Genomic DNA, 25,139 nt, shown 5'->3' with positions numbered 1-25,139 from the left:
GCTGAACAATCTTTGTGACAAAGAGCTCACTAGGTCTGAAGCCATCAGTTCAGCTGCCTCCCCCTCTTTTTTTGAAGCAAGGGTGCAGGGGATGGAGGAGAGAAGTTTAAGGAGATAGTTGTTAGTTTTGAAAAGAAGTCAAGGGTTATCTTTGCTCTCCATGGATTGGAGACTAGATCAGTGAGCTTTTTTTGGCGGAGAAGCTGGATATAGTCCAACCAGTCATGGTCAGACATAGATGGATAAAGCTATATTTCACATACAGCCATGTGTGCACCCATTGAATGTGAGAACACCAAGATTGGGTCCATACAGGGGCATGACAAGGGCAGGAAACATCAAGGGTTTTACTGTGGTCAGGGGCATTAAACATCATGGCAGTGGGGATATGGTTAAGATTTATAGTTATAAAAACAAAAAACTACTGCGGATGCTGGAAATCCAAAACAAAAACAGGATTACCTGGAAAAACTCAGCAGGTCTGTTGAAGGGTCATGAGGACTCGAAACGTCAACTCTTTTCTTCTCCGCCAATGCTGCCAGACCTGCTGAGTTTTTCCAGGTAATTCTGTTTTTGTTTAAGATTTATAGTTGTTGTTACAAATGCAAATGGAGGGCTATACAGGAGTTGGAAAGCGCAGTTGTAAGTGACTTGGGGAGAGCTGATCGCAGGTGGAGACACAACTGGGATGATAAAGGGGTACTGGGATGTGGGTGACTACAGATGAATAATGATCTTTTTATTTAAAAAAGTAAACCCCGTATTTGATTTCTGATTCAACTAATTTGGAGCTTGAAATTTACAAATAACCTAACCTCTGGGATTTAGAAGCAACTACAATTAACTGGATTCTCACAGTGGATATTTAAGCAGTGACTTTAAAGAAACAGGCAATGTTATCAGCTAAACGCCACAACAAGGATCCATATCCCAGACAACCTATAAGCAGGACCACAGGGAGTCTAAACATGCATGTGATGCACACAAGTGGAACAAGACTGCGTCAAATGTGCATTGATGCACATGCTCAAGATGAGGCAGATTTGTCAAATGGGAAACAAAATCCGATCAAAATATGTCGGCTTCATATCTTGATTGCATGATCTCTGCAGTTTTCCACCAAACCTATTGTGTAATTCCTACTTACTCAATTCACTGCGATATATTAAAGCAAAATTCACTTTTTAAAAGAAAAATCATAACTGTCTAAACAGTATGAGTGTTTAAATCAATGTCTGTATTAATTAGATGCTCAAGTTGAATGGATTTAAAGTGACATTAATTTTGTTACTTCAATCACATCTAATATTACCATTCAAAATCAGCAAACAGTTATAGTGATTGACAATTGTAAGAGTGCTTTTGAACCAGTATAATAATCACATTATACTGTAGCACACTACTAACAAAATGTCAGTATTTTCTAATTTGGTAAAATTAGTCAATGTGCCAGACTTATCTGTAACATATAATTTCAGAGATTGTACAATGCGGAAACATGTTATTAGACCTAACTGATCTGTGTCAGTGTATATGTTCCATATTACACACCTCCCACCCCTCTTTATCTAACCTGTCAGCATAATTTTTTTTTACCCCTCTTGCTAATCTAGTTTCCCCTTAAATACATCTTTGCTACTCCCCTAGATGATTCCTTGTGGTAATGAATTTCACATTCTTACCATTAATGACCATTCTTACCATCTTCAGGATGAGAAACCTAGGCATTGTCTGTTCTTTTGGATGGATGTTAAAGATCCCATGACTTCAACATGAAGACTAGCTGGGGAGTTATCCCTGGTGTCCCGTCATTTATTTAATCCTCAACCAACATTATTAAAAACAGTCATTATCACATTGTTGTTTGTGGGAGTTGCTGTGAGCAAACCTTTTGCATTTCCTTGAAAATTATTTAATTGGCTGTAAAGCACTTTGGCACACTGCTTAGCCATGAAACCTGCTATATAAATGCAAGTCTTTCCTTTTTTGGATAAAGAAGTTTCCCCTGAATTCCTTATTGGATTTACTGGTGACTATCTTATCTTTATGGCCCTTAGTTTTAGTCTCCACCACAATTAGGATCATCTTTATATTTATCCCATCAAATCCATTTATAATTTTAAAGATTTCTATATAATATTAAGAGAATTTATATTCTCTTAGAGAAAGGAGCCCCAGCCTGTTTAGTCTTCCCTGATGTTCTGCTTTCATCCTTGTAAATCTTTTTATCACCTTTTCAAGTGCTTCTTTATCCTGTAATTTATCACTGTTGAATATTAGTAATTTGAATTTGGTGACTTTCTTTAACTCGCTACCTAAGTAAATTAATTGAAATACAAGAACTACTGAGGACTTATTGATGCTTAACATACATTTGAGGCATCAACAGTCACTTTGCATAAAGGGAAGTACAATTCCTTTGTAATTTTGCAAAGTAAGTTTCTGTTGAATTCGCAAATCATACAAACAAGGAGGAGTAGGCCATTCAGCCCCTCAAGCCTGCTCTGCAATTTAATATGATCAAAGCTTTTCTGATAGTAACCTGAAATCTGCATCCCACCTACCCCCGATAACCTGTCCCCCCTTGCTTACCAAGAATCCATCCACCTCTGCCTTAAAAATATTCAAAGCTAACTTCTTTTCAGGAAGAGAAGTTCCAAAGAATCACAACCCTCGGGGTGAAAAAATTCACCTCATCTCTGTTTTAAATGGGCAACCCCTTATTTTTAAACAGTGACCCCTAGTTCTAGATTCTTCTACAAGAGGAAACATCCTCTCCACATCCACCCTGTCAAGACCCCTCAGGATCTTATATGTTTCAATCAAGTTGCCTCTTACTCCTCTAAACTCCAGCGGTTACAAGCATAGTCTGTCCAACCTTTCCTCATAAGACAACCCACCCATTCCAGGTATTGGTCTGGTAAACCTTCCCTGAACTGCTTCCAACACATTTACATCCTTTCTTAAACAAGGTGGCTAATACTGTACACAGTACTCCAAATGTGGTCCCACTAGTGCCCTGTACAACTGAAGCATAACTTCCTTACTTTTGCATTCAATTCCCCACACAATAAATGATAACATTCTATTCGCTTTCCTAATTACTTGCTGTACCTGCATACTATCCTTTTGGTGATTCATGCACCAGGACACCCAGATCCCTCTGCACCTCAGAGCTCTGCAATCTCTCAGCATTTAAATAATATGCTTCTCTTTTACTCTTCCTGCCAAAATGGACAATTTCACATTTTCCCCACATTATACTCCTTTTCCCAGGTCTTTGTCCACTCACTTAACCGATGTCTTTTTGTAGCTTCCTTTGTCCTCTTCACAACTTACTTTCCTACCTATCTTTGTGTCATCGGAAAATTTGACAACTATCCCATCATTTCAATTTTCTTTTTGGAAATGGGTTCCATTTATATTCAGTAACCTTAGTGTGAGTATGAGCATGTTATTCAAAATGTAAAGCAAGATTATGTGTTTGCTCTAAACAGCATCTAATGTTCCTTTTAGTTTAATATGACAGTTTACCCAACAATGTATCTCTGCTGCCTGGCCTTGTTTGCCAGCCATTGGATGCCAACTGATGAGAAAGTGACGCAAAGGAGACCAGTCAGGAAACAATAGCACTTGCCACTTAACGTTGGGTGGCTGAAGCAAGAATACCCTTCCCAGTCAAGTAATCAGGCAGAAAGACGCCAGTTGGACTGAGTGGGGCAGAGCAGGGCACAGAGCCATCCTTAACTTTAAAAAAGCTAAAAATAAAAGTAACAAATAGGACCGTCAAATAATAAAATAAACCTGGGGTCATTATTGGACAAAAAGCAACAGAAGGAAAAAGGGCAAAGTTAAGCATTATGGAGGGAAGCACTTAATATGAAAGAATTGTGAACTGGATTTTTTTTTAACGTTTTGACAATTTATTGGATAAAAATTGTTAAACTGAGGTCCAGTATCACAGAGCTACATCCAATCTGCTGTAACAACTGTGTGCTAAACATTCTTCCATTTCTGAAAATAAATTTTTCAGTAGTTCATCTATTACAGGCAATGACAAGTGAAACTCAACAATTTTCATATTGTACTCTTATAGAACTTCAGGGTACTTGCAAGTCTTCAAAATGGACTAAGTATGATTATGTAACCAATGCTATCTCAAGGTGGATAGATACCAACAGCAAACCAGCTAACAAGGTAAAAGCAGTACAGGGCTAAAATGGGTTTTTGGAATAGCATCTCCTAAATCAGTCATCTTCCCCGAGGAACCATCGTATAACAAACAGACTATCTAGATAACAATGAAACAGCTACATCAGTGTGATGGAAGAACAGGATAACTGTTACTTTCACTGATGATTACTGTCCATGAGCAATCAGAACACAATTAATTCTGCTTGGACACTCAATAAAGTACACACCAATGAGAGAAGCTGTTACAACATGTGCAAATTATTTCTTCAAGGTTGTGAATGAGTAGGATATGCAAGGCAAGGTAACAATTGGTATCAACAGTATACGAAATATGATAGTCGCTCTTTTGTTACTAAAACACATGCTATGCTTCTTTCACAGTAGTACTTCATGCTTCTCATCAACAAAACACTGAAAATCTCGGTGTCACTTCAAACATATAGCCCAACTAAAGTACAGAATTAGAAATACGACTGGCTGGAAATAGGCAGAGGGGAGAATATAAGATATATAAACTAGGTGGACCTACACATTACATATGGTTCAGCAACTGCAATCACAGCCATTTACGCTCTTTAGGTGCACAATCTAGTGGAGGTACTCCTGCTGGATGTGACAAAATGAGTGTGAAAGAACAGATTTAACCAATGCTGCTTTGGATTATTATAAAGCAGAACCAGTCATCAGCATGGACAATTTTCCTCTGGAATTATTCTTGAAGCATACGTAAGTTTAGAAAACCTGGCACATAAACGCTTAGGCTGGAACGGTCCGGCCCCACCATGGCAGGTTTCCCCTTGGCGGAAATGACGAGCCATTCAAATCTCCATTGACTTTGGAGGGTCCGGAAGATCTTGCCCTTAGATTCTAAAACAGTTCTCAAGGATTGGAAGGTGGCATCATAACACTGTCATTTAAGAAAGGAGTAGGAGAAAAAAATAGGAAACTATAAGCCAGTTAGCCTAACTGAAGAAGGGTCATACGGACTCGAAACGTTAACTTTGTTTTTCTCTCTCCACGGATGCTGTCAGATCTGCTGAGTTTTTGAAGCATTTTCTGTTTTTGTTTCAGATTTCCAGCATCCGCAGTTTTTGCTTTTAGCCTAACATCAATAGTAGGCAAGATGCTAAATCTATTAGCAGCGACATGGTAACAGAGCACATAGAAAATCATATGATTAAGCAGATCTACACAAGTTTATGAAAAGTAAATCACGTTTGACAAACCTGGTAGGTTTTGTTTTGGAAACGTAACTGGCATGATGGATAAAAGGGAATTAGTGGATGTAGTGCATTTGGATTTTCAAAAAGCATTCAATATTGTGCCACATAAGTGGTTATGGCACACAATTAGGACTCATGGGATTGGGGTAATATATTAGCATGGATGACGATTAGTTAATGGACAGAAAACACAGAAGGAATAAAAATCTCATTTTCAGCTATAACTAGAAATAACTAGAACCAAGGATTAGTACTTGGGCTATATTAATGACTTACATGAGGAGACTGAATATAACATTTCTAAGTTTGCTAAAACAAAGTGAAATGGGAAAGTACTTGGTAAGGTGGACACAAAGAAGCTGCAAAGGGATATAGACAGGTTGGGTGAATGGACAAGAACATGGCAGATGGACTATCATGTGAAGTTATCTACTTTGTAGAAAAAATAATAAAGCAGAATGTATTTTTGAATGGTGAGACACTGGGATATGTTCGCATTCAGAGGGACCTGGGTGTCCTTGTACATGAACCACAGAAAGTTGACATTCAGGTACTGCAAGCAATTAGGAAAGCAAATGGGATATTAGTTTTTATTACAAAGGGTGTAAGAGTAAAGGGGTTTTACTGAAATTGTACAGGGTCCTCATGAGACTGCCACTGGAATATTGTATGCAGTTTGGTCTCCTTACTGATGGAAAGATAGACTAGCCTTGAAGGAAGTACAACAGATGTTCATTAGACCAATTCCTGGAATGAGGAGATTGTCCTATGAGGAGAGATTAAGCAGATGACCTATATTCCATAAAACATAAAAGAATAAGAGGTGATCTAATTGAAACATATAAACTGACAAGGGGCTTGACAGACTAGAGGCTGGGAGGAATTTTCCTCCAGCTAGGGAGTCTAAAACAAGGGGTCACAATCTTAGAACAAAGGATTGGCCTTTTAGGCCTTTTAGAGATAAGGAGAAATTTCTTCACTCAAAGGGTTGAGAATCTTAGGAATTCTCTACTCTAGAGACCAGTGGATGCTCAGTCATTGAGTATATTTGAGATAGAGGTCGATAGATCTTTGAGTAATTCGGGAATTAAAGGATATGGGGATAGAGCAGGAAGGTGAATTTGAGATAAAAGATTAGCCATGAACTTGCTGAATAGCGGAGAAGGCTCAAAGGGCCAAAAGGCCTACTCCATCTCCTGCTTCTTATTATTTTATGTACTTATATATTTAGCTCCACCAGTGATAACAGTGCCATGTACAGATGGAATCTGCAAAAGATGCAGACAGGCTCAAATTTAGGATGAGCACTAAAATAGTAAACACTGAGTGACTATTTCCAGCAAGTTTTTCACAAGAAATGACATAAGTGACAAGCCCTTTCCAAAAAAGGAAATCCCAAGTATCATCAGTCACATTACCACATACAAGGTAGGTTAAATCCCCTAGGATAGGTTCTATTTATCCCAGAGTGCCGATGCAAACTATGATGGAGATCTGTGAGACATTAATAATTATTGAGGCAGTCAATGGACTTTGGAAAGGTACCTGTGAATTGGAAACAGGCTAATGAAGTGTCAATATTCAAAATGGATGACAAAACAGACAAGCGACTACAGCAAACTGTTAGCCTTACTCATATCCCAAAAAAACCAATGGACTCAATTATCGGGTATAAACCTATGGGTTCTCTACCATATTTACAGTTAACAGCATAGATTGAGGTGGGTGGGGAGGCGGGGGGGAGAGAAGATCAACCTCCTAGGACTTCTTTGAGGAAGTGACAATCCAGACTGTGGGATGTCTTAGAATGCAATGTAATCTGACTTCCAAAACGCCATTGATGAAATGCCACACAAAAGGTTACTTATTTCATTCAAAGCTGTATAGATTCAAAGTGAACCCTGAGAAGAGAGAAGAAACTCACTGAAAGATAGGGAATAGTGAATGCTCACTAGAGGAGTTATGTTGGGAGTGAGGTACCTCAGGGTTGAGTACTAGGATCACTATTCTATGTATACAAATTATCTGGATTACAATATCAATATAAAGTGGCAAAATTTGCAGATGATGCCAAACTTGAAGAGGTAGTAGAACCAAAGCGGGCAGTACAAAACAAAGGCAGGTGCAGTTCAATGCAAATATTAAATACAAGACATACAGAGGAAAAATAAATGACATATTTACTCCATGAATGGTATCAAACTACCTAACAATGAAACTGAAGGAAACTCGAAACTTTACAAGCTCAATTGCAGAGCAGCACACAACAAAGTCAACAGGATGTTGACCATAACCAAAACAGTAGAACACAAGTCAGATGAGGTAACGATCAAACTGTAGACTGCTCTGCCAGATTGAACCTTGAATACCGCGCCTAGTTTCATTTCCAAAAAGCAGAATATGCATTCAAAAGGGACTGCAATAGAGGAGTGGGGAGGTGGGGGGTGGATGGTGATAGGCTGAGCTATGAAGAAACACTGGACATTCTGGGGCTTTTCAGGTTGGAGACAAAGCATCCAAGGAGTGATTTTACAGAGATATGCAAGATTGAAACCTGGAATATTACTTTAAATTAAATTGTGGGAGCAGAATTCCTGGATAGAGGTTCAAACCAGTAAAAGCCAATATTGGGAATGACAACAAGATGTTGTTTCCATATCAAGTGACCAACACGTGCAATCAATTTAAAAACATAATGGATTTTATAATGGGGTGACATTAGCAGTCCTCTGAAGAGATGAATAGAATGGCCTTCCTTATCTGTAACATTATGGTGATTTTTAGTCAATGGTTTTAGTCAATTTATGGTGATAAATTTTTAGTCAATTTATGGTGATAAATGTTTTTTTTCCCCCCAAGTCTAAAATCTCATGCATGATAAACCTACCTTGATCCCTAGTTTGTCTACTTTTGATCAGCTGCAAGTTTGACTTTCAGCTGAGTGAGAAAGCAGTTTTACTCAAAGGTTGTACTCTCAGGTCCAATATTGTATTAAGACTATTTTAAAACAGTACTCTGCTGTTATCATTCATCTCTGTTCCAATTTCACAAAAATAAATTTTAGGAACAAATGATAAAACCATTATTTTGTTCCAGTAATTCCACTGCCACAATTTGCACAACATATATAATGCCAAGTAATTGTTCAATCAATCCTGAATGACACAGGCAGCAAGAAAAGGATTTACTTTCTTAATTTCTTTAAATTTTCCCTATTTAAACAGCTGTAAGAAAACCTAAAATATATATAATCGCTTATCTGTTATATAAATAGAAAACTTAAGACCCTATTTTCATGATACGTGGGAAACCCATGGGTCTGATCAGATAACATTAACTCGTTTTTATTTAATAGATGGTAAAATTATGAATGTTTTCATACTGCACCTTTCAAAACCCCAGGATATCCCAAAGCACTCCACAGCTAATGAAGTGCTTTTTAAGTTAAGTCAATGCTGTATTGTAGGTAAATGAGGCAGCCAATTTGACTACAGCAAATTCCCACAAACCAAAATGAGATAAACAAACAATATTTCACCCCTTTCCTATTTTTACTTAGTTCTGTTGAAGGGTCATGAGGACTCGACTGTGCTCTTCTCTGCCGATGCTGCCAGACCTGCTGAGTTTTTCCAGGTATTTCTGTTTCTGTTTTTTGAATCAGAATTTGTTTTTCAGTGTGTTGGTTGAAGGAGAAATACTGGCCAGGACACTGGCAAAACGTTCCTCTTACTCCATGAAAAGTACTATTTACATCCGTCTGAGAAAGCAGACAGGATCTTTGCTCAACATTTCATCCAAAAAATGGCACCTTAAACATTGCAGCACAGTCAGACTAGATTATGTGCTCAAGTCTCTGGAACGTTGTCTAAACCCTCAATCTCCTGACTCAGAAGTAAGGATGCTACCACTAGCATCAAATCTCTCCTCCCTAACAGAAAAGTGATCATTTTGGCCCCTATTGATCAGAATGTCATAGATAATATAAAACAAATCAAAATATAGGTTTCAGTACTTCGTTAAAACCTACATTATAGAGCAACTGTGTGTGTCTTGCTCAACATCCTGTACAATGCCTTAGTAATAAAAGTACTAACCAAAAAGATTCGCTCTAGTTGATCCTGAACATCCTTCATTCCTGGAAAAGCAGCAACTCCTTGAATCATTTCAACAAAAATGCACCCCACACCCCTGGAAAAGAGAACAGAAAGTACTTCATGAAGGACTCATACTAAATTCCTAAAATGATGAAGTACAAGCACTTGGCAGAAAGGAAAGACAAAATGTCATATTTTAAACAGTACAACAGCTTTTATTTAAATGCACAGAAGCAGGACCAAATACAATGTACCCCCTTATTGCACAATAGTATAATAATTTATGAAAAAAATTTAACATATCAAATTCTCAGCTTTTTTTAATTGAATGTCAAGAAGAAAAATCATTATTGTAATTTGTACTTAGCAACGTAAGTTGTAAACCATTAGGAACCCCCTTGAGTAGTTATAAAGCACAAAAGGGATTATAGGAGTTAAAATGAAACCAATTCTTAAACAAAGGAGGATCTATTGACCAAATTGCCATGCATCATTTATTTTTATTAGAATATTAGTGGAAGGCAGAGAAAAAATAAATCTTAATCATTGTCCAAAACCTGAACTCTTACTTCTCCTATTACAGACATTAGTAGTTAAATTTGGAATGGTTCCTTCAGTCTTCTTGATCCTACAAAATATCCATAGCATCACATGTTCTAAAGCTGAGCTCATTCGACACCCACCCCTCTCCGACCCAAAAGGCAAGAAGAATATAAAAGCAACTGAAAATATTTTCATTGCACATGATCCTGTTTTTAATTATGGTGGCTCATATCGCAGTACGCCATTTTATGATGGTGCTGGCTGCAGAACATGCCTGTTAAAGAAATCTTTCTAGTCTTCTGTATGTTAGCAGCAAGTTTTTATTAACTACTTGTAACTACAGTTCGAGTATCCTTTATCCAAATCCCTTGGGGCTGATTGCATTTCAGATAATTTCGGTTTTCGAATTTCGCATATAAACTTGCATTACAATAGCCTGAGCATAGGCCAGCTACAGCCTAAAGAAAACAAAATGGCTAGAAAAATAAAATGCACCACTGAATAATAAATACCAGGTACCTGTCCTTTCTGACAAGTTCACCACAAAAATTGCAGGCTGAACAGTGCAGACAAACAATTAGTCTTCCCGTGCTAAAGGTTGATGAGGTTCAAAAAAAGTGTGATTTTTGAATGAGTTTGGTTTTCAGGTTTACATATAAAGGATACTTGACCTGTATATACAAATATACAGTAAAGGATACAGGCATGGAGCTATCGCCATTCTAATTCTTAACACAGCTCTGGCCAACACCACACTGGCCCTAGATCTAGGTCACGTGCCTTCTTGCATCACTGTGTGGGTGGTGCAGTTCCACATTAATCCTGCATATAAATTGAAGGTCAATGCAGAGAAGTGTGAGGTGATTCATTTTGGCAGGAAGAATATGGAAAGACAGTATAAAATAATGGGAGGAACTCTAAAGGAGGTGCAGGAACAGAGGGACCTCAGTGCATATGTACATAAGTCATTGAACTTGGCAGGGCATGTTGAGAGAGCAGTTAATAAAACATATAGTAGCTTAGGCTTTATTAATAGGGGCATTGAGTACAAGAGTAAGGAGGTTATGTTGAACTTGTCTAAGACACTAGTTAGGCCTCGTCTGGAGCATTGCACCCAGTTCTGAGCACCATACTTGTGGGAGGATGTGAAGGCATTGGAGAGAGTACAGAGGACATTCACAAGAATGATCCCAGGAATGAAGAACTGCAGCTATGAGGATAGATTGGAGAAGTTGGGACTGTTTTCCTTGGAGGAAAGAAGGCCGAGAGGAGACTTGATAGATGTATTAAAGATCTGAGGGGTACGGACAGGGTAAAAAATGAGAAACTGTTCCACTCAAGAGAGCATCAAGAACTAGAGGGCACAGATTCAAAATAATTGGCAAAAGGTGTAAAAGTGATGAGAAGAAAACATTTTTTCATCCAGAGGGTGGTTAGAGTCTGGAACAAACTTCCTGAGAGGGTGGTGGAGGCAGATTCGATCGAGGTATTCAAAAGGGAATTGGATTGTTATCTGAAAAGAATGAATGTGCAAGGTTATGGAAATAAGGCAGGGCAGTGGGACTAGGCAGAATGCTCTTTCAGAGAGCCAGTGCAGACGCAATGTGGCAAATGGCCACCTTCTACAATGTAAAGATTCCGCGATTCTGTATATACCAGACCCTTCTACTACACCTTCCCCCAAGTCTTCATCCCATGCATAAAGGGTTACTTTAGTTTACTTCAAGTCTTACATTGTTATAAGTCCTAGGTATTTACCTTATTGTTACAACCTTAATGCTATTCCAACATTATTACTATTATTGTATTAGCATCAACAACATTCTCAGTACCACATCCCCCCTTCAATCCTTGAAGTTAGAAGTTCAAGCGGTCTGGAGGCCGCTGGTCTGGAGGGTTATAAACCCTTCCACATCTCGTTCGCTGTTTCATCGGGAAAATGGTTGGGTCTATCGGCTCTGGTCCTTGCCGCTGGCTTGCAGCTTGTCTGGCATTTGGGTATGCTTTCATTCTTTTCTTTCATTGCCTAATGTTGACCCATGCCTGGTCAGTTTGCTGCTGCATCGATGCATGGTTGCTGTTACTCTCTATCACTTTTTGTGAGGCGGACGAAGATGGTATTCGTCTCCTTGGTGCTGCTTTTTCTTCTTCTTTCTCCATGTGGGCCATCTGGAGGCCCTGTGAGGCTGAGGTAGAACATTCCTGTGGTGAGAAGAGGGCGGGTGGCATGGTCACCTCTGCTTTTTGTTGTTAATGGTGATAGACTGCTATCCGGTTGCAGCATCCCATGTGGTTGTGGCACGCTCACTGGAAGTTGCAGTTGTGCGCAGAGGTTGACGTGTTGGCTAGTTGTACCATCGTTGTGGTTGGAGGTACAGGCTTCTCAGACTTCTCATCATTCTCTGGTACCACTTCCACCAGAGGTACCATGCTAATAGTGTGGATGGTAGGTTGGTCTGATCATTGGGGACTTTCTGGGACCTGGAATGATGATGGACAAACTTGCTCCGCAAAGAGAGAAGAGATATCGAAGGTGAAATCCAAGTCTAAATACTCTTTAGTATTGGAGCACCCAGGACCATGCTGTTCTGACTGGCTAACAACAGTGGTAGTCTTTACAGCCTCTGCCCTCTGGAGGAGATCCAGGGCTACACAGGCATTTCAGCTCAGGAGATAAAGGCTGGTTACGGATGACGTACATCAGCCCAAAGATTTGTTTGCTACTCCATGTTGCATTCTCTCCACTGATTGGTTTTTCCTTGGCAGTGTATAATTCCTGTGTGCTACCTTTCAAGCGCACATTCTGTAATTACACTTCTTCCATTTAAAGACTTCATGCTCTTTCGTGAGAACTGCCACCTTCGCCTGCCATTCTGTGTTCTTGGCTTTCATCTCTTTGCATACCTCTTTGGGATTGTAATGGTTTTCCAAGGTTCCTTCCAAACATGCAACTGTTCCCGTCAGCGGTACAGTTTCATTCTTGTATCTCCTCCCAGAATGGTAAACATGCCTTTCAGAGTGGCATTAAGTTCATTTTGTTTCATTTCACTATATTCCAGAGGGACAAACTCAGGCCTGAGGGATCCTTGTAGTGTGTCAAGGTCTCTCAACAGGTTTTCCTTTTCTCTGAAAAGCTCAAGTACTTAGTCTTGAGTTTTCTCGTAATTTAACAAAGTTTCATTGAGTTTGTTCTGCTGTTCTGGCATTCTGCTGTTCAAGGTATTCTTTATTCCGTCATGTTGCTGAAGGATAATGTTTTTGAATCTGATCCTGAAGGAAAATTAGCTGTCGTCAACTGTTTACTTCTGTGTTCAACTCTGGTCTTCTCAATCTGCATGTCAGTGTATAGCTTTGTCATTACTGACAGCTCCAATGCATCTTTTCCTGAAGTAGCATTCAACATCTTTTCCAATTCCTCGTGTTTTTCCAGGGGTGCATATTCGTTTGTAAAGAGTCTTTCAAGGCAGTGAGCTCTGAGTGCCCTTCCTGTCCACTGTCATGCTTGGCTTACTGCTGGATGAGTTCTTCCAAAGCAGCTTTAATGCGAACATTTTGATTGTAGTTTGCTTTTTCTTGCTCCACAGCAGAGCTGTTTACCTGTCATTCACCACCAGCTGCTGGTACAGTTCTGGAAACATGCCCATGACTCTGAAAACTTCTGCGATGGGCTTCCCATAAAGATATATTACTGGAGCTTCTGGAGAGTTCTGTGCCTCTTGTGGTTTGCTGTTTTTTGCCTTTTCTTCACTTTGCTGGGAATTTTTTATGCTGCTTTTCAAGCTCTGAACTCCCCTCAGCTTGAAGATTAAAATATTCATCAAAGGCTGCTAATAGTTCTTTGAGGCTGGTTGTAGATTCATCAGAGCCTTGCATCAGGATAACATGATTAACAAGGTCACCAAACCAAGAGTAAAAGATGATAATCTGGTCTTCCTCTGATTTTTTTTTTTTAACTGAGACCCAGTGTACTCAAGTAATGTGAAAAGTCGCTTCTCAAGATTGCAAAATATCCTGTTGGATTTGGCACTGGGGTTGGTCCAAACCAATCTGTTAAGTTGGATTTTTGATCCATGTTGAAGACAGCTTTAAGAGTTTACAGGCTTCCAAGATGGCATCGCTGTTCACTACCGAGCAATGGATTTCCGGCGCTTGCTGGTTTGGCAGGTTTCGCAAAATGACGGCACCACGCTTCGAGAAGAAGAATTTTCAACAATGGCTGCGTGGGTTGGTGGTCTGAAAACTTAATTTAATCAGCGATATAGAGCTCTGAGTAGCAAGAATGAATGAACCCCAGACTTGCTGTTTAAGAATTCGGACGGTCACGAGGTTCTCAACAGTTAAGCAAGTTAATTATTAGTTTGGTTTTTTTTCTGTTCAACTGAGAGGTCACATTTTGAGGCTCGGAGTTGGGTAATCAAGATTAGCAATGGGTTTCATTCAAACGGCATTACTGACTGAATTAGTAAAACAGGTTCTCAGAGCTGCCACCATGTTGAGATGGTGTTGTCTGTTAACGAAATCTTCATACTCTTCTGTATGTTAACAGCAAGTCTTTATTAACTACTTGTAATTATATACAAATATACAGTAAAGGGTACAGGCAAGGAGTTATCTCCATCCTAGCTCTTAACACATCTCTGGCCTGCATCACACTGACCCTAGGTTGCGGTCATATGCCTTCTTACATCAATGTGTGGATGGTACTGTACTCAGTTTCACATTAATGCTCTTCTACTGCACACAATAGTGCACAAATTTATGCCCTCAATCGCTTACAGAGTGAGTTCTGGCACCTCAGTCAGGTGCAGAAGAAAGTAAAAATTCTATACAAGGAGGAAGGAGAAGAAAGATGATCAGTGCACAAGTTTCCTTGGATTACTTTTATTTACTTCTAAGCAGATGCACAGCAGTACTGGTAGCACTATGAGTAATTTGCTGGTCAACCATTTGTACGTTTAGAAAGATGGGTAATGAGAACATTTTTTCCAAAGTAGACGATTAAAGATAAATAGTAATTTATGTTAAATATATTTATATTAGATTAGAGTAAATACATATAAATATGAAGATATTGAGCAATTTTCCTCTGCTATGCACCAAGGGAATACTTAATTTCCAACTATAACGTAAATGAAAGACTTGGGGAGCCAGGGGTGGTGGCTGGTGGGTGCAAGTGGGCCCGGATTTTCCTCTGAGCAGTGAAGCTGCAGCGTTCACCATTTACTGTCCCGAAAGATTCATACTTACCTTGTCCATAAGCTGCAGTGAAAACTTCCCCTTCTTCCTGCAGCAGAGCCTAGCGCCGAGACTAGCAGTGAAGGCTTCCAGCTAGGCATGTTGCCGGTGAAGCCATACCCCCATTTGATGTCGTGTGGAGATACGCCCTTAGAGTTCAATTCAGCTCAATGCCAGTTAGGGTTTTCTTAATGATTTTTAATATTTTAAAATGCATGACACTTTTTAAAATTATCAACTTATACATACTTTTACCACTTTTCTAACAGTTTTTAGAAGTTTGCCAAGGTCTGTCACGATATGCAAACAAACTTACCCCCATAGAATCTTAACAATACAGGAGGAATCCATTGACTCATGATGCTTGAGCTGGCTCTTTGGAAGAGTTACTTAATTAGTTCAATACCCCTGCCTCTTTGTCATTAAGATTGTGGGAATTCTATGGTTGTTTTTGCAGTGTCATGTAAATTCACTCCATATGTATCTCAGCAATTTCCATTTAGTCGTGGCCTGAGTTAGATTTTAACATTCTGAGTTTTAACAATATTGAATTTTAGTTATAGGCCTGTTTGCTAATGATTGCACTGAGTTCACAACTTCTCTGACAAGGACCCGTACAAGGACTAGGACACAAAGATTTAAGGTTTGGGGCAAAAAAAAAACGGGGGGAGCGCGAGAGGAAGGATTTTTTATACAGCAAGTGATGATGATCTGGAATTCGCTGTCTACAAGGGTGGTGGAAGTGGAGACTCAAGGATTTCAAAAGGAAGTTGAATGGGCATTTAAGGGAAACTTGCATGATTATGAGCATAGAGCAGGGAAATGGAACTAAGTGGATTGCTCATTAGAGAGCCAGCATAGACTCAATGGGCCAAATAGCCCCTTCCTGTGTTTAATGATGCTATGGAGCAGCCCATGCCAGCCTACTACAGGATCCAGATAACATCCATGCTTGGCTGACAAGTAGCAGGGAGTTTGCTTGCCACCCAAGTGTCAGGTGATGGTCATCTTAGTGTCAGGTATTGACCTATCAAACAACAGGAAGCCCAGTCATTCTGACATGACCGTCAATATCACTGACCAGAAATTTAACTGAACCAACCACATCATCAGCACAGCTACAAGATCGGGGCGAAGGCTGGGTATTTTGCAATGAACGGCTCCCCTCTTGGTTCCTTTAAAGTCTCTTCATGATCTACAATACTTACATCAGCCGTACAGTGGAATATTCATCATTCAGATGAATGAATGTAGCTTCAAGAACATTTAAGAAGCTCAACAATATCTAGGGCAGAGCAGTTCACGAAGGGCAACTAGAAGTTGACACTAAATGTGGCATAGTTAGCATCACTCACACCCTGATAGCATATTAAAAAGAACCCTCCCTAAACCTCTAAACCAAGACTGAGACTATAAACGTGAGTCTTGCAGATGCACATTTCAAGCAAGCAGTTTAAAAGTAGAACAATGTGAAGAACATAGGTAAGTGGTGGGGCTACGTGGAAATGACCTTAAAGATTCCTTTCATAAATTGTAACAGAACAAGGTGAATCCCAACAAGTTTCCCCATACTGAGCTACAATAAGTTTGTGTGGACAAAAATGAAAAGGGCAATAATCCAGATTCCATCAAGCCAGAAGCCCAGGTACTTCACTATAGAGAAGTTGCATTTTGGAATCCTGTTTCCCGATTTAAAAGAAAAACCCCTATTAAATCGTTCCCTTCCCATTGCAAATGGTCCAAGCACTTCAATTCCCTCCTCACAATTAGTTTCTCACTGGTGAATCTATGCTGTAGAGTCTCTATGGCTTTAATCTAGTGCCACAAATCATACAAAATACTATAACAGTAGCCTAATCCAATACATAATTAGCTCTTTGTTCTTGTACCCCACAATGCTATTTCTGACCACAAAGTGTCTTACATGTACCTGTACTTTCAGATAATTACATATTTGCACCTTTAGATCGCTGTTCCTCTGCATCATTTAGCATCTTTTCAATGAATGTATACTTCTTGGTCTTTCCTCCCAAATGCAGCATCTCACTTGTCACTATTAAATTATGCCTAACACCTGTTTTCCTATAGCCCTAAATGCAGCACATCATAGTACCATTACTTATACAAACATATGAATTAGGAGCAGAATAGGACATTCAGCCCCATTCAATAAGATCATGGCTAATCTGATTATGACCTCAACAGCACTGTCCTGCCTACCTGATATCCTTTGATTCCTTTGTTAGTCAAGAATGTATCTACCTCTGCCTTAAAAGTATTGAATGACTCTGCCTCTACACCACTCTCTGGGGAAGAGAGTTTCACAGGCTCACAGCCCTCAATGAAAAAAATTCTCATCTCAGTCTTAAATGGAAGGCCCCTTATTTTGAAACTATGCCCCCTAGTCCTGGTCTCTCCTACAAGGGGAAATACCATTTCAGCATCCACTCTGTCAAGCCCCTTCAGGATCTTATAAATATCAATAAGATCGCCTCTAATTCTTCTCAACTCTGTTTTGGAAAAAGAAGCCATTCTTGAGTTTGTAAGCTTCACGTATCCAAGGATTTTTATTTACAAACATATGCTGAGAGGACACAGCCTGATTCTACAGGGTGTCTTCTCTGATCAAAGGCTGGGTAGCATATTTATATCTTTTAGTTCTCACATTTCACTATACGGCCTAGTACAACCTCGAGTTACATACCTAATGAGCCGAATTATTCAGGCTGTAGACGTTCTATCTTACTGGGAGGTGGGGAATGCCTCAGATCTAACGCCTCCTAATCTGTGCTCTTATCACACTGACATTTGTTTACCCATCCTGTGAAGGTCATTAAGTCATATGGCTTGTGATTGTTAGTTGGGTTTCCACAGTACTGGCTGTATACCCATTAGGCCTATAAGTTGGCTATATTTCCCTTCATGCTTAGAAAGAGCTCTCATAACTACTTTTGTCTATTCTAAACTCTTAATACATGTCCATCCTAGTCAGTTACCCCACTTCAATTCCAATGGATACAGGCCCAACCTGTCCAACCTTTTCTCATAAGATAACCCCTCATTCCAGGAATCAGTCAAATGAACCTTCTCCGAACTGCTTATAATGCAAATATGTCCTTTCTTAAATAAGGAGATCAAAACTGTACATAGTACTCCAGATGTAGTCTCAGCAATGCCCTGCACAACTGTAGCAAAATGTCCCTACTTTTATATTCCATTCCACTTGCAATAAATGACAACATTCCATTTGCCTTCCTAATCACTTGTTGTACCTGTATTTTAACTTTTTGTGATTCATGTCCCAGGAAACCCAAATCCCTTTGTACCTCAGAGTTCTGCAATCTCCCTCCATTTACACAACATGCTGCTTTTCTATTCTTCCTGCCAAAGTGGATGAGTTCACACTTTCGAACTTTATACTCCAAAAACCACTTGTCATCTATTACCCTTTGCTTCCTGCCACTATGCTAATTTTATATCCATTTGCCATTGTCATCGGCTGTCCCTCGATTTGAGAATGGCATTTACTCAGGGCCGTGAGTTTCTCGATTTGAGAATGGCATTTACTCAGGGCCGTGAGTTTCTGCCACGGTTCTTCATGATACTGAACAGGCCTATTTTTTTTTCTATATTCTTTCATTGAGGTTGCTGGCAAGGCCAGCATTTGTTGCCCATTCCTAATTTCCCTTGAACTGAGTGGCTTGCTAGGCCATTTCAGAAGGCAGTTAAGAGTCAGCCACATTGCTGTGGATCAGGAGTCACATGCAGGCCAGAGCAGGTAAGGACAGCAGATTTTCTTCCCTAAAGGACTTTAGTAACTAGATGGGTTTTTTTTTAATATGACAATCAATGATCATTTCATGGCCAACATTACTAGTTTTCAATTCCAGATTTAATTAATTGAAATTAAATTCCATCAGCTGCAATGGTGGGATTGAACCCATGTCCCCAAAGCATTAGCCTGGGCCTCTTGATTCCTAGTCCAATGACATTACCACTATGCCACTGTCTCATTTTGTCCTCAGCATCTTACCCATACAAACAATTATCCAATTGTTAATTTTGTTTAAAAAAACTCTTAAATTTAGCAACCACAGCATTCTTTTCACAATCACTGCTGAATGTTGTTGATTAACCCATGCGTTGCTAAATGCTCACTAATTTTGTGGCCAGTTATAGATTCTAAAATTTGCCTATAACGTATGCAAGACTAATGGTTTCAGTGTTGACATCAGTAGTGGGGAAAATGTTACAGTATTATAAAGGGTGTGATAACTGGACACTTGGGAAATAATAAGATTGGGCAGACAAACCTGCTAGAGTTTGACAATGCTTCAAGAAGGGAAAAGATGGTTAACTCTAAGTAAGAACGCATATAGGAACATAGGAAATAGGAGGAATAGGCTATTCAGCCCCATCGAGCCTGCTCCACCATTCAACTAGATCATGGCTGATCATTGACAAACCCATTAAGAGTTTTTTTTGAGGATATAACTAGCAGAACAGATAAGGGAGAACCAGTGGATGTGGTGTATATGGCTTTTTAAAAGGCTTTTGATAAGGTTCCACGCAAGAGGTTAGTAAGCAAAATCAGAGCACATGGGATTGTGGGTAATATACTGACATTGATTGAGGATTGGTTAGCGGACACAGTGGGAATAAACAGGTAATTCACAGGCTGGCAAGCTGTGACTAGTGGGATACCACAAAGATTAATGCTTGGGCCCCATGCTATTCACAATATATCAATGATTTGGATATGGAAACCAAATGTAATACTTCCACATTTGCTGATGACATAAAACTAGGTGGGAGTGAGAGTTGTGAGGAGGATTAAAAGTGGCTTCAAAGGGATTTAGTTAGGCTAAATGAGTGTGCAAGGTGGTATATTATGTGCAAATTGTGAAGTTATTCACTTTGATAGGAAAAACAGAAATGCAGAGTAATTCTTAAATGGCGAGGGATTGGGAAGTGTTGATGTCCAACGGGACCTGTGTGTCATTGTTCATGGATCATTAAAAGCTAACATGCAGGTGCAACCAGCAATTAGAAAGGTTAATGGAGTGTTGGCCTTTATTGCAAGAGGATTTGAGTACAGGAGTAAAAGATGAGTTTTTTTAAAAAAACCATGGTGAGGCCACACCTGGAGTAGCCTGTGCAGTTTTGGTCTCCTTACCAAAGGAAGGATATATTTGTCACAGAGGGAGTGCAAAGAAATGTTCACCAGATTGATTCCGGTGATAACGGGATTGTCTTATGAGGAGAGACCGAAAAGGGGCCTATATACTCTGGAGTATAGAAGAATGAGAGGTGACCACATTGAGACATACAAAATTCTTACAGGGCTCGACAGATGTAGGGAGCATGTTTCCACTGGCTGGGGGCAGGGGTCTAGAACCAAGGCACACAGTTCTCAGAATAAGAAGTAGGCCATTTAGGGCCGAGATGAGGAGAAATTTCTTCTTTTGAATCTTTGAATTCTCTACCTCAGAGGGCTGTGAAGACTGAGTCATTGAATATGTTCAAGACAGAGATCGATAGATTCATAGTTAAAGATATCAAGGGATATGAGGATAGTGCAGGAAAATGGCTTTGAGGTAGAAGATCAGTCATGATCTAGTTGAATGGTGGAACAGGCTCGAGGGGCTGAATGGCCTACTCCTGTTCCTATTTCCTATGTTCCTATGTATGTGTTTCTAGTTAGAGTTAACTCTTTTTTTCCCTTCATGAAGCATTGTGTTATATTGAGAATCTTTCAGTCTGCCAGGGCAATACGCATATCTAGAAACAACTGAACAATTGCCACGAGAATGCCCACTATCTCATGATTCTCAGTATTGTTAATTCTTTTATTATATACCTCCTTTTTAAGTTTCAGTTTTGTTTTAATCTATTTATCTACAGATCTCAACTGTACTTTGATGCACTTTCTTGTGTCTCATATGAATATACAGTGAAACCTGTAAATTACCAACAACTAAGGGACATGCACCAGGTGTCCTTTATTTACAGGTGTCTGTATTTTCAAAATGATCATTGTTTGTATTGATGAATCAAATATCCCAGGATTGGCTGTTTTTCCTGCAGTGTTCCTTCTTTTTTCACCCTCGCCTGAAATTGTGCCGAATTCTTGAGCCCTGCCAGCAGGGTGAAATTTCAGTTCATTTTCTGATGGCTTGGTTTCCCAGTCCATTGCCCCGTGGATCTTTTTCAATGGAAGGATAGATGTCTAGATCCTGAGATCATGTTATGTTGGCAACGACACAGGGCAAGGTGGCTGCTGCAGGGCTGGAGTGCCTGGCACATTCCAGCTAAATTGCGGGGGGAACACTGCACACTAGTGTCTGGGTACCCCGTCCCCTTGCACTATGAATGTTTGATGTGCTGGGGAGTAGGTAGGAGCTGTTAGTACCTCATCAGTACCTGATAAACAGTTGGAATAGGATTTGCAACTCTGTGTGGAGGCATTCTTGAAAGTTTGATCACGTGACGTTGATGAATGTTATTGGATAACCTTACAAAGATTGGGTTCATGTAGCTAAGAATCTTTATTTGTTTTGTATGACTAATAATAATATCACTGAGTCCCTCAGTTCCTCTAGGCCTTTGATTGCCCAGGATTTTCAGAATGTTTCTTCTGTCCTCTACTCTGAACGTAGATACAAAGTATTTGTTCAATGCCTCTGCTACTTCTTCATTTCCATTATCATTTCTCCTGTCTCAGTCTGTAAGGGACCCAGATTTATTTTAATTAATCTTTTCCTTATTACATGCCTCTTCTTGTCTCTTACTAGTTTACTCTCATATTATATCTTATGTGTCTTACAGCAGGCAAAGAAGGAAAGTGCATTGACTCATGAGAGGAAATGAGTTAATGACAGCACAAGATATGTTGATGTGGTAAGCAGTCAGCATGGGAATTTTCAATCCACAAAACATCTGTAAACATTCTGGATTTGTGCACAGATGCAAATTGCTTGATGGATTTTATGTGTGCGCGTCACCAACTTACACAATTGTAAAAACAACAAAAAATAAAAGGGAGATTCTGGGTCTGCTGTACAGCAGTTGAAAGGAAAAAATATACCATCACATCACTCAATGAAAATGGCAAGCAAGCAGCCTTCAGGCCTTGTGTCTAATACTTAAAGATTAATCTTATCCTGCATTACACCAGCTGGAAAAATCCCAATACTGTGCACAGATACAAATCTGGGCATTTGAACTTGACATTTTCACCTGTATCCATGCTTCTACTCACTTGGGGAAGAGTGCAGCAGATGCAATAAAGCACTTAACAGCACTCAACTTTAGTAGTATTTTATTGGATAGCTTCACAGAGGGGACAAAGAAATAATAGACTACAACAAGGGAGAAATTAATAATATATCTGCACTTTTCTAACTCTTTACCCACTTTTGCTTCAAAACTGCTTTTTCTCCAAATATAACATTCTAATTGATTGGTCTGTATTTATTAGCTGGGGAACATTAGTCGTTAGTTACTTTCTCAATTCTCTGAAGGAACCAATGAAGTATAAAAATATCCTCAAGCCATATTCCATTGGGTGCCCAACATTTCCCAGCATTCACTAATTGCAGAGTTAACAGCTGGTGCAATGTACTAATGCCCCAAGCCTTGAATACTCTTTCACGCCATCCATCATATATTCAGGAAGTCACTTGCGGACTCCTTCCAGACTTGTACTATACATGTCAGGAGGACATCTTTAGCAAGTCTTCATATACCGTTGTTAAGAAACTATATTAGTCATAATGCACATAATATTAGAATATTTAAATTTAATTATTTAAAAAGATAAATGACTGAACAACGGAAATATGTTACAAACATCCACAAGTTTAACAATAAAACTTTTGGTATGTGTTATAATTAAATGTACTTTTACAGATTAGTTTAAACATTTTTTGGCACTTAACGAGATGAATCTTGGAGTAATTTAACCATGACGACGACTGATAAAATGGAATAATAGAATGTTCTTTCTTTCTCTGATCCATCTATAGTGTGGTTGTAATAAATGCAAAGCCTACTCAGGTGAATAACTGTATTAGCTTCATTATTTACTTTATGTGGAACCTCACCTCCGGATTTAATTCTGATTTTAACACTAACTTGGTAAGAAAAAATGCAAAAATAAAAACAGTTAAACAAATTACATGCAGGCGAATGTACCTACCACATGTCAAGGCAGGTGGAGTACTCTGTGGAGCCCAGGAGGACATCTGGAGGCCTGTACCATAGGGTAACCACCTCATTGGAATACGTGTGGCTGGGTACCGATTTGGCTCGGGCAAGTCCTGAAAACAGAATGATGATCAGATGTTAAAATGGTGAGTTTTACCCTCAAAGAGCTCCAACCTTTCTCAAGGCCTATGATTATAACTAGGCATTGCTTTTGAAAAGGGACTCTCTGTACTGTTTACTGAACATTTGGACACACACACAGTTCTATTATTACACAACATGTTTATATTAATATTTTTAAGTAAGTAAATGCTTTTCTCATACTTCTGGACTATATAAAAGGAACACTAATTAAACATTAGTTAAGAGCTCGGGCTTTATTCCTGGACAATTAACATAACATTTCTTTGTAGTGGACTGTTATGTCCAGATGAAAATAACTTGCTTCCCAACTGCAACCCTTAAAAAGGTACATTCATAAACTTGAGAAAGTTATACATTTTAATTGAAAGAGCAGACATAAAGCCAGACCATTTAATTATTAATTGTGTCTAAATGATACAATAACATAGTCCCATGGTGTCTTATATTATTGTTGTGAGAAATATTCACAGTAATGGTCAACGAAACAAACAAAAATGACATGGAGAATCTATAAACTTTATAAAGCCGTTTTTTAAAACTATTTTACTACAGTTAGAGGCATTGTAAAAATTCAGCTCAAACATAGTTGGTTCCTGAAAAATATTCTAGAATAAAAACAGTTTGACAGAGCTGTAGTGCACAAACTGGAACTGTCTTTATAAACCACAGTGTAAATCATGGTGATCAATATGCTGATATATTTACTTAAGTATTTGCTATCAGGTTTGTCTCTTTGGTTTTGCAATTCTTAGACACAAGGAGCTTACACGAGAGATGGCAACTATATAGATGGAATACATTTCATGTTACAGTGTTACTAAGCCAGCCTGCCAAAATATAGGTGGAAAAGTTCACAGCTGGCATTAATAGAACTATGTTAATTTAGTAAACCCACTATTTCTGTTATATTACAGTTTATATTGTCTTGCTTCACTAATGCCTTTGTGGAATGTATGTTCAAGTATGTCAAAGCATTACTAAGTTATCAATACCACTCAGAAAATACTGTTCATAATGCATCTACTGCTTATTCTTTCATTATTGTACATATTTCAAAAGAAAATCATACAAATAAGCTAACAGGGTTTAGCACTCTTATAGAAGGATTTTACTTGGAGCATTTGAAAAATAGAACAACCAACTTGAGGGGAGTTCACTTATGTGCTATTTTCCTCCTCTAAAAGAATAGGAGGGTGAAACTGCTGGAGAAAAATCATTCATTCATTCTCAGGAGATGGATGTTGCTGGAATGTTCAGCATTTATTGCCTCTCCCTAGATTCCCTGAAAAGGTGGTGGCAACTGAGCAAAAAACAGAAAATTTTAGAAATACTCAGCAGGTCAGACAACATCTGTGGAAGGAGGAAGAAAATTAGCATTCAGGTCGATGGCCTTTCATCAGAGCAGAGTAACTGAGTATCTTGCCAGGCCACCTTTGAGGGGAGTTGAGAATTAATCACCTTGTTATATACATAGTCCAGACCAAGATTTACTTCTCCA

General features: G+C 39.1%; 1 protein-coding gene across 7 annotated transcripts in view; it reads right to left on the bottom strand.

The window, feature by feature from the left end:
- cdk14 (cyclin dependent kinase 14) overlaps positions 1–25,139 on the bottom strand; it is a 726,725-nt gene that overhangs the window by 327,594 nt on the left and 373,992 nt on the right. For all 7 annotated transcript variants that reach the window (XM_078538467.1, XM_078538468.1, XM_078538469.1 and 4 more), the window contains 2 exons: positions 23,490–23,610; positions 9,512–9,605 (listed from right to left, as the gene is read on the bottom strand). In XM_078538467.1, coding sequence (XP_078394593.1) covers positions 9,512–9,605; positions 23,490–23,610 — 215 coding nt within the window. The remainder of the gene's footprint in view (positions 1–9,511; positions 9,606–23,489; positions 23,611–25,139) is intronic.

Source organism: Cetorhinus maximus, chromosome 3 (assembly GCF_964194155.1).
Source record: "Cetorhinus maximus chromosome 3, sCetMax3.hap1.1, whole genome shotgun sequence".
NCBI lineage: Eukaryota > Metazoa > Chordata > Chondrichthyes > Lamniformes > Cetorhinidae > Cetorhinus > Cetorhinus maximus.
Note: the sequence above shows the minus strand (reverse complement) of the source record. Positions and strands in the feature narration are given on the sequence as shown.